Raw genomic sequence first — 10,965 nt, 5'->3', positions numbered from 1 at the left:
GAAAGCATTAAAGACAAATTAAGCAGAAGCACAGACCATGAGTACTAGCTTTTTCCACTCAGTGCAGTCATCAAGACATCAGTATTGAGTGGTGTCACAATGCCAACAGACACCACTGCAACTCAACAGACTTAGTATGTGCCTGTCTCACTATTGCCAAGGTACAATCACCTCCAGAAGCAACATCACTGTACTGCATTGCTAATAAGCATTTGGGAGGCAACATCAGACAGATACACAAGCTCAGCCACGGCTGTAGATTTTAGATTCGTGTCCTTTTTTTGATGAATCCTTTAGGCTGCCCATGTTAGTTCTGGAGAAGTCCTTCGTTCCAGTATCATCATGTGATATTTATAATAATCCTGGTTGTTGCTCTTGCTCTTGTGGCCTGTTGGGAGTTTCTGGAGCATTCAGTGGATAGGATTCTTTAGTCTCAGGCCTCAGGCACCCTAAATATGTTAAACAAGAGTCTCGCATCTTGGCAAAGTTCTGGTAAGTGCTTTCACTGGAAAAACAGTACAATACTGGGTCAGCAACACAGTTAAAAGTAGTTAACAGGAGAGAAACATGGTAAATATTAAATATTTTCTCAGCAAATGAGCAGTTGTTCTCCAGCAAGCTGCGAACAACAAGTAGGATGTGGTATGGGGCAAAGCAAACTAAAAAAATTAAAACAGTGCTTGAAACCAGTCGTTTAATTTGGATTTTCTTCTTCTTTTGAGTGCCATGGCTCTTGTGGACAACACGTAAAATCCCACAGTAGGAGAAGGCCAGGAGAAAGAAGGGGAAAAGGAAGCCAGCAGAGAAGCGATAGTAATTGACATGGCACTCCCATTCTTTGATGGGATAATGCTCAAAGCACACCAGGTGGCTCTCGGCGTCCAAGCTGATCTCCCTGTGCCTAAAGACAAAGCCGCAGGTCATTATTTCTTTGGTCCAGATAACGATGCTCACAACTACAGCAGCCTTCATTGTCCTAAGCTGTTGGAACTGAAAAGGGTGCACTACTGCGAGATAGCGGTCAATGGAGATGCAGCAGAGGAAGCCCACACTGATATAGATATTCTCATACAAGAGGATGCCACAAATTTTGCACAGCAGCTCCCTATACGTCCAGTTGTCATGCTGTAAAACATACTGAAGCCAAAAGGGCAAAGAAAATATGTAGAGCAGGTCTGCTACAGTCAAATTGCAAAGGTAGATGCCCAATTCATTTTTAGCCTTGATCTGTAAATACCCATAGTACAGTGATAGGCAGTTAGCTGGCAAGCCTAATATAAATACAAATATGTACACCACAGGGGATAATGTCTGGTGGATATCATGATTAATGCTGCACCTCTCAGTTGCATTCTCTGTGAAATTCACCATCTTCTACTTCTCCCTGTGTATCACTCATCAGGGTCCCAAGTGAATAGATGTAAAATTTGATTTCATCCGGTTTTGTGTGTTGCTTATTTCTTCCATGCACCTCTAGTCTGAAGTGATGGCTTGCTGCAGGATCTTAATAACCTGAAGACAAAACACATGAAGGTCTTCATAAGGGATACAATTGTCAAATATAAAGTATGGGTTTCAGTAAGGTGTTTTTTTCCTAGCACTAAATGTATTGTAGTCCTTGACAGAAGATAAAGCCTACCTGGGAAATCATGATTCTTATGAGTAAGTCCTAGTACTTACCAGAAAAATACCAGAAAATGTTGTGTCCAAGAATGTCAAAGCAAATTACAAACATTTGTCACTTCAGCTTTGCAAGTATCTGAAAGCTGAAGAGATACTGTCTCTGTTTTGCAGATGAGGTACAAAAGCAGTAATTTGACTTGGCTATGATTGAAAAAAATTCTGGCAAACCAGCAGCCCACTCAAACTTCCTCAAAGGATGCAGAGTACACAAAACAGTTGATTTTTAGTATTTTAGATAAAAGATACCACGGAATATGCAGTTCAGTCCATCAGGATGAAAAAAAAAGTCTCTCTTACTTGCAAATAGAATCCTGAAAGCAAGCTGTCTTTCTCTGTCAAAAGGACACTGTAAAACTCTGGCACAATGCATTCTCATGGTCCCAAGTCCTACAGGATGTGCTGTCACAGATTTGTTATTTGTCAGTAACTCTCAGAAGCACTCTTTTACTATTACTACTTAGACATTTGTATCTTTCCATCTTCATTGAATCCGAATACAATTATTCTCACCTGAAGATTCTTCTATAACCCAAGCACATATCCATACAAACCATTCCTATGCTATAATACTACTATTTAAGACACTTAGGATCACTGCTAACAATGGATTAGCAATCAGCTGAGCTAGGATAAGCATTCAGCCCTGAGTCAGCTCTTGGTGATTAAACCCTTGACTAAACCGAGGTGTCACATTCAGCATTGTATCACCTCATATAAAATGCTCACATTGCCACAAGTGCTCCAGCCTGGAAAACAGCAGGACAAATGGTGCCCAGTCTGGAGATGCATGTTCTACCTGATGATGCAGAACAGCCAGACTGCATTTCTTTCAATCTCTTCCCAGAAAATGCACAGTTGTAGTGAATACTTTTGTAAGTATTTTTGTGCACTTCCTACAGCTTCAGTTAATATGGACTCAACAGGAGACAGCACTATCTAGGGACAAAGATAAGGCCTTGTTACTTTTTCCTGTTTACTATCCTAATCTGTATTTTTGTCGTCATCTGCTGTCCTGTCTAGGAACACAATTTTTTTCCAAAGCAGCCCTTGTGAAAACATGATCATGCTACAGTAAAACTACTGTCAGCTGCACCATTTGAGGATGTTACTGTAAAAAGAAAAAGAAAAAAGAAGGAGAAGGAGAAGGGGAAGGGGCAGGGGAAGGGGAAGGGGAAGGGGCAGGGGAAGGGGAAGGGGAAGGGGAAGGGGAAGGGGAAGGGGAAGGGGAAGGGGAAGGGGAAGGGGAAGGGGAAGGGGAAGGGGGAGAAGGAAAAAGGAAAAAAGGGAAAAAGGGAAAAAGGGAAAAAGGGAAAAAGGGAAAAAGGGAAAAAGGGAAAAAGGGAAAAGGGAAAAAGGGAAAAGGGAAAAAGGGAAAAGGGAAAAAGGGAAAAAGGAAAAAGGAAAAAGGGAACCAACCAACAACCCCCCAATCAAATACCACCCCCCCAAAACACACCAAAAACCCCAACCAACGACAAAAAACCCAAAGAAAGAAACAACAAAAAACCAAACAAAACCAACAACAATAATTTTTTTTATACATAGCAGTGGCCTTTACTCATGTAGAAATTGAAAAGAAAATTGCTTTATTTATGCAAGAAAATAATTGCCTAGCCAAAATGGGTGACCAAACTTTCCAAAACCTTCATGGTTTAACTTCAACCAGCACAGCAGAGTCCTATAGAAATCCTACAGCAAACTTAAAGACAAATGTAAATATTTTTAAATTGGAATATGTTTTTCTTTCCTTTGATTTTCCTCTTTTTCTTGCCAACAGACAGAACATCAGTCCTGGGTTTGGTGAAAGTGTTCTTGGAGATCTCAGATACATTCAGTCATGGAACAACAGGCCAGCATGAGCTCCTCTCTCTCAAAATTTCTAACTTCATTGTCAAACTCAACTTGTTTAAAAGATTGGTTTGCTCTGCTCCTTTCCTCTCACTCAGCTCCTTTGGGGGTTAAGAGCCTCATTCCCTCCCCTGTGGGTGGCACAATAGGTATTATGGACAAATCAAGCACAGCAGCAGAAATGCTGCTTTTAAGGGACCAGGCACCTGGTTCGGTTTGAAGTTGGCTGCAAGAGGTTGCCATAACCTTCATGTGGAATAATGATACTGATGTTAGAAGTGCAGATATATACAGCAGAAATTAATCACTGAATGCATGTACAAATTTCCCAAAGGACTGTTACTTAGGACCTGTTACTTAGCTCTCTTCTAACACTATCCAGTTTCTCAACGGCTTCATACCAGCACACAGCTCTTCTATCTACTAGTTACCTGGCTTCATGCCCACAAGGACAGCGCACAGAATCTTGCTAAGGCAGGTTTAGTAACCTACTTACCCCACCTTTTCCAATCCAGGTTGAGTACTTGAGTTTATATTTTGATTTCTGTATGGTAATTTGATGACTTTTACTTGTGAGAGTTTGCCTGCACAGCATGATTGACACACCTATTACAATCTAAAATGCCCCAAAATCTGGTATCTCTCATCTAATCTACTAACCAAAAGTGTCCAGTCAGTGTCCAGCTCCTGATGATGAGGCTAAATAGTAATTTAAAAGCTGTTGACAAATTTGAAAAGTCAAAACTGTCTTTAGCATAGTTCAACAGTGCTCAGATTCGTTCAGTGTTAGCCAGTGAGTCAATATGAATCACAGGATGAGAAAAAGCAGATCTAGTCTACAGCTGCACTGTTTTTGGAAACTGTTTCTTTTCCTCTAAGAGCTCATCATGTTTTTATTAAATTATGTTTATGTCATGGAGAACAATTGTAAAAATCATTTCTGTTTAGCTTAAAAGTCTTGCCAGAATGCTGAATGTGATGGAGACAGCAAAAGTATTATTGGTATGACATTATGCTAATGTAACATACACTTCTGATTACAGCAACGTTTCCTGCTCCCCAAGGAAGTGCTGGAGTGGGTTGTTTGAGGGGGCAGGAAAAGTACAAATTCCTTCACCTTGTGCTACCAAACCCTCCCCAGTTTCAAAGATGTGGATGAAGAAGTCAAGATTCTCACTTATCAACAGCTGTCTTACACGGACAGCTTTTCTGGTCAGTGGCAGCAGTGAGCCAGGAAATCCTTCACTCATTCCAGCATACTCAGTGTGTGCGCTCTGGGACACCTTTGTGCCCTCTGACCTGACTAGTGACAGGCACAGCAGCTGAACAGGAAATAAAAAGGTAGTTCACCTTTCCCCAGCACCAAGTTCTCAACTGGCCAGGGAGTGAAACATTTTTCAACAAATCTGCTAACAAAGTACTGCAATGACAATGTTAAATATTATAAAGAAAGTAATAAATACCTTACAAGTTGTCTGGAAAAGTGGAAACTGAAGGAATGGTGAAGGAGGGTATGGGAGAGGAAAAAACAAATAGCTCCTCCATTACTTGTGGACCTCATCTGGACAGAGGGAGGAGGAAAAATGTAAAAAGTTGATGTATGAAAAACATCTGGGGTGCAGATAATCCTAAAGCTGAAAGCAGTTACCAACGGGAACACACAGGCATTCCTTTTAGACAGCTTTAATATGGAAATAGTGCAGCTGTGTGATTCTTTAGAGCATAGTTTATGTAATACCTTCAGGTCTGCAGATATTTGCAGGCAATATTTCTCTCTCCTGTATGAGAGACGATGCCCATCTAAGCCCAAATTTTGAAGACTCGCCATCTACTTCGCCTCTAAATAATTCTCTTGCACCTGGATTAAAAATAAGACAAGGATCCCTGGGCTTCAGAGAGCTTCACTTTTTCTTAGTGTAAATGAGTTAACTTTCATTACTCACTAGACACTTCAACAAGAGGTTGTCTTTTCCAGCTCCTTTGTGCCTTAAGTATTGACAAAAACAGGACCACCACCAACCCTGCACCATGGACCAGAGAGCAGCTCATGTGTTAAGCACTGTCTGCTGGTACTGACATGGGAAAAAGCTTTTACAATGAGGATGGTGAAACAGTGGCACAGGTTGCCCAGAGAGATGGTAGATACCACATCCCTGGAAATACTCAAGATCAGGTTGGAGAGGGCTTTGTGCAACCTGGTCTTGTTAAAGATATCCCTGTTCACTACAGTAAGGTTGGACTAGATGATCTTTGTATATTCCTTTTAACCCAAACCATTCTACCATTCTAAAGTTGTCTCAGTAGAAAGAGCAATAAAGGCAGGTAAAGATGTTTCTATTAATAGGCAGAAATGTGAAAGACAGACAATTACACAGGAAGCACAAGTACAGATTATAGATCTAAACACAACAAGACAAGGGAGGCAATTCTTTCTCTGTATTCTGCTGTCATGAGACTCTATCTGAAGTACTGCATCCAGTTCTGGTGATCCCAGCACAAGAGGGACATTGAGCTGCTGGGATGGGTCCAGAGGAGGGTCATGAAGATGATCAGAGGGCTGGAGCACCTGCCCTATGGGAATACGCTGAGAGAGCTAGGGCTGCTCAACCTGGAGAAAAGCCAGCTCCAGGGAGACCTTATAGTGGCATTTCAGTACCTGAATGGGACCTACAAGAAAGCTGGGAAGGAACTTTTTACAAGGGCTTGTAGTGATAGGATGAGAGGGAATGGATTTAAGCTTTAGGTGGGTAGCGATAGATTAGATATTAGGAAGAAATTCTTGACAGTGAGACACTGGAACGGGTTGCCCAGGGAGACTGTGAATGCCCCCTCCCTGAAGAGTTCAAGGCCAGGCCGGATGAGGCTTCAAGTAATCTGGTCTAGTGGAAGGTGCCCCTGCCCATGGCAGGACAGTTGGAACTAGATCACTTCCAACCCAAACCATTCCATGAAGCTATGAATCTATGAAGTGTGTAGCACCAGATGTGTTACACAACCACACTTGGAAAGCAGCCACCTGTAATTTACTATTGATCTGGAACAATGGACTAAGTTAAATGTGCAATAATCTGTCCTTTTCAGGGTGTTAGTCAGTGTTTTCATTATTCATAATTTTCTAATTGCTATCTCATTCACAATTGGACAGAAAATGCAATTACTAAATCAACAAATTATACTGCCTTGGGAAGGAGCATTTAACACAAACAGGGTTTAAGATGATCTTGGGCTGAAAATAAAACAAAAGTCATTAATGGCAAGTGGAAAACTACTGTGTTTGGAAAGGAAAAAAAATCAGATTGTCAGTATGCTATGGGGAACAGGATGGGTAACAATGCACTTCGGTTCACTCTGCTACTGCTGAGAAGAAGAGAATAAAAATTGGATGCAGAACTGAAAGGATACAAAGTCAGATGTCATCTCTACTCATCACTGGTAAAGTCTCTGGAACATTTTGCACTCTAGGAGATACACAGTCAAACTAGAAGCTGTCCAAGTATTTTGGGTAGCCAAACTATATGATCTCTATTTCTCTGTTTTCAGCAATTCAAAATTCTATTCTCTTATAGACAGGAGCTTCCTGAAGGTAAATTGATAGTGTTTGTGAGGCACTCAAATATCCTACCAGTATCTGTTGCAGGCAAAGCAAACAAATAGATGATAGGCACATTCATTAGAGGTAGAAACAATTCTAGTGAGTAAGATATTTTATCCTTGTTCATCACTTCAGATATGGCAACATATTACACAGCTACTCCTAGAGGCACAAGGCAAAGCCACGGAGAGATACTCAAGCTAGTACTAACTTATTTCAGGGGTTAGAAACGGGTAAGCTGGAGTGGTGTTATGCTTGGCCTGGCAGATCAAAGGAAAAAGGTGCAGGAAGAAGACCAAGGTGATTCCAGTCTACTGCATTGTGTTTCTACAAGAAAGGTACTCAGATTTAACTCAAGCATCTCAGCAGTGCACTGGTTTTGTTGAGCTCCAACAGATTTGGCATGGGTCATACTGAGACAGAAGTCCAGTAGAAATAAAGATTCTGCTCATTAAAAATTATGGCCTAGTTTAAATATGCAAGTGGGCTAAAAGATAGGTTGCACTAGAGACCTCAAGGTTTCTAACTCCTGTGTACTTGATCTTGATCCTCGCCTTCTTTCAGTGCTGCTCATTTTATGTGAACCATCAATGTGTTTTTTAAGGGCATGAGACTAATTTCTCTACTGACCATAAAATGTAGTTTTTAAATTGGATCAGTTCCTAAACCATTCTCATTTATTCTGGATTTGAAGAGATACCCCTCTAAAGACAAAAACACGGTCTCTAAGAGTACAGCTTCAGTCACTATTTAAGGAGTATGCAGAATTTTGGTTCTGTCAAATGTCTGAAGAGCAGTTGGCTGCAAGGAATTTGTTTCTGTCTTTTTTCTGGTTGTTTTATTTGTAAAGCTTTAAAAATAAAAGCTCTCTTACAAATATAGCTCTCTGCTACACTTACTTTCCCTTTTGTTGTTTGGTTGGTTTTGGTTTTTTATTCTGTCTGCTTTTTTGCATTGCAAGAACAATCTCTACATGTGCTTCTCTTTGCGTGAGAGTCTTACCAGAGGCATATAGCAAAAAACAATCAAATGCTTCTTTTTAAACCTCTGAAACTACCTTACAGAAATTGGAAAGGAAACAAAAACCAAAATCAATTGCTCCCTAAAGTGAATTCCCTTCTAAAGTTGTCTCAGGTCCACACACAATGTCTGTTAACTCGTAAGTGGACCTTTTAACACGAACTTCCGCATACAATAATTATTACTCTGTGTGTCTGTTCCAGTGGAAGGAAACCAATAAAAGTATTCCATAAATTACAAATCACTTTACTTTCGTCACCATTGTATGACTCCGTTTATAAACCTATTGTCAAAGAAGGAAGCCAGCAACATTTTTTCAGAACCCACACAAACAAAAGCCTAATTAGTCACCGATGTCTAATTTCCCCTAACACAGATACACAATTATTCACAGCACTGGGTAAACCACTCCATTTGCTTAGGCTTTGATTTCCTGGGAAATTGTAGCAACTTCTGAGTTTTTGCTTACCAAATTTCTCCAAAGTTTGAGGTAAGCTAATTGCTTTAAATATTTCTTTGCTAAAACTTCAGATACCATCTGGCCCACAGTGGTGGGGTAGTTGAAGATTTCATGCCCTCAGCTTATTTGTTACTAGGAACTGATTATGTGGATTTGAGTAGCAAGTTCATATTAAAATACTTGAATCATTGTGCTGGTTTTGGCTGGGAAAGAGTTAATTTTCTTCACAGTGGCTGATATGGAGCTGAGTTTTGGATTTGTGACCCAAACAGTATTGATAGTACAGGGAAGTTTACCTTACTGCTGGGCAATGCTTGCACACTGTGAGGGCCTTCTCTGCCTCTCACACCACCCCACCACTGAGCAGGCTGGGAGTGCACAAGGAGTTGGGAGGGGACACAACCAGGACGGATGACCCCAACAGACCAAAAGGATATCCTGTACCACAGAGCACCATGCTCAGAATATAAAGGTGGAGGGGGAAGAAGTTCAGGGAACATTTGGAGGAATAGCTGAATCAGTATGGATCAGAAACGTAAATGTTCTCTATTCAACCTGCTTCCTAGGTCAAATAAACTCTAAAGCAAGCAGGAAGCCACCTAGAGAGCAAGCAGATGAGCACTTTTGAATGGTCATAAGAGAGTGAAGGTACATATTGTGTATTTCCCTATGATATGAGAAGTCAGTAACAAAGCACTCTTACAGAAGAAGACTAGTAAGGATTTGGGGTTCCTGGTCACATACCAAACTGAAGTTGACAACAGACTTTTATAGAACACACACATATCACTCAGCAGGCTGTAGCTACTACCTCTCCATCCTATATATATTCTGTAACGCTCTGCAAAGGTACATGGATCTTCTGGGATCCGCTGTCTGTGGTCAGAAGTGCAGGGAAAAAGCCAGAGGTGCCACAAAGTCGAAGGCTAAGATAGCCAGGCTTGTTTAGTCTAAAGGAGATCAAACTGTGAACAAACACAGCAACAACCTTCAAACATGTTAGAGATTGTTTCAAAGATGAGAGAGGCTGGGTTAAACACCATGAAAAGCTTTCCACCAGCAAAGCCAAGTGGAGCACTGGGAGAGATAGTGCATGGGATGTAGGGATATCACTACAGAAGATCTTGAATTTTTGCAAACAGCTTGAGAACGTTTCAGTCATTGCCCTTTGAAGGCAAAGAAATGTTTGGTGGGCTCTCAGGGCTTTTCCGTTTTGTTCTCCTCTACTGTTTGCCAGGTGACGTGACACAACTCATCACACTCGGTGACATGCAACAGCATGGAAACAAATTGTATAAATCTGACACGAATTAAATAATTTCCACAAAGGAATTTTGTTTTGCATCAAACCATTTTCTATTATTTTTTAATGAAATGTTTTTAATTTTGAATGCTTCCCCCGCCCCCAGAAATGAGAGCTATCTCAAAGTGAAATCTGCATGGCTTCACATGCACAAAACTAACACACACACAAAAATCCATATTCTGCTGTTGCACCATTTTCCTTCAGGTTTTTAATGACTTTGGACTTTTTTGATGAGGCCTGCACATGAGAAGGACAACTTGACATGAATGGTAAGTCAGACAGCCCAGTATCTCAGACTGCTTTATCTAAGATTGGGGCCTTTTTACCAAATGTGAGGGCTGAACAACCAGCTGAGCACAGAGAAGTGCTGAAAAGAAACACTTTGGAAAAATCTCTATTTATAGTAATAAAAACTATACAGAATGTGTAATTTCAGGCAAGCAGCCCAAGTGGCATCAGGGAGGTGAATCACGTAACAGGAATTAGTCATGCAATAGCTACCTCAAAGCTTTTAAAAATGACCCTCATCTGCCCCCTCCTTCCTGCTAAGAGGACGATATGACCCAACAAGTATTTCACCTCTGAGCTTTTGTGTCTAGCTCCTGCCTACAGGGGACATCTCCCTGAGGTTTTGTGGATGACTTGCTCAAATACAGGAGAGTGGGTGGAGGAAAACACCTCACAACACTTTCTGCAGAAATCTTATATTCCTTTATTCTCCAGAGAACAACTGCAAATCTTCCTTTCCCCTCCATCAAAATCTCAGCCAAGTCAACCTCTCTCTCTCTACAACCCTCCTTGATACAGAAGTAAAAGCATCATCCTATTTCTATTGCACAAGCAGTAGGCAATTAACTAATGATCAGTCACAGACACAAGAACTGTTTATAATCCTCAATCTGTATTCTGATCCTCATTTAAAATGATAGTGAAAGAAAATCCAAGATTATGCAGCTCTTACCGATTAGAAGCCACACAAGCCATTATCAACTTGCAATACCACCAGGAAGGAGCAAGAACTGGAACAACTGTGTTGTAGCCAGGGATTGAGAAACA

The 10,965-nt window shown here is 40.9% G+C and overlaps 1 protein-coding gene across 1 annotated transcript; it reads right to left on the bottom strand.

Annotated features, from left to right (window-relative positions):
• On the bottom strand, window positions 1–1,531 carry GPR68 (G protein-coupled receptor 68). Its single transcript, XM_009904823.2, has one exon. It carries the CDS (start codon window positions 1,369–1,371, stop codon window positions 352–354), a length of 1,020 nt encoding a protein of 339 aa, XP_009903125.1. The 5' UTR covers window positions 1,372–1,531; the 3' UTR covers window positions 1–351.
• Between the last annotated feature and the right edge of the window lie 9,434 nt (window positions 1,532–10,965).

This window comes from Dryobates pubescens, chromosome 5 (genome assembly GCF_014839835.1).
Source record: "Dryobates pubescens isolate bDryPub1 chromosome 5, bDryPub1.pri, whole genome shotgun sequence".
Classification (NCBI taxonomy): domain Eukaryota; kingdom Metazoa; phylum Chordata; class Aves; order Piciformes; family Picidae; genus Dryobates; species Dryobates pubescens.
Note: the sequence above shows the minus strand (reverse complement) of the source record. Positions and strands in the feature narration are given on the sequence as shown.

Coding starts and splice junctions, on each gene's coding strand:
- GPR68 (XM_009904823.2), bottom strand. CDS start 1,371: ATGGTGAATTTCACAGAGAATGCAACTGAGAGGTGCAGCATTAATCAT.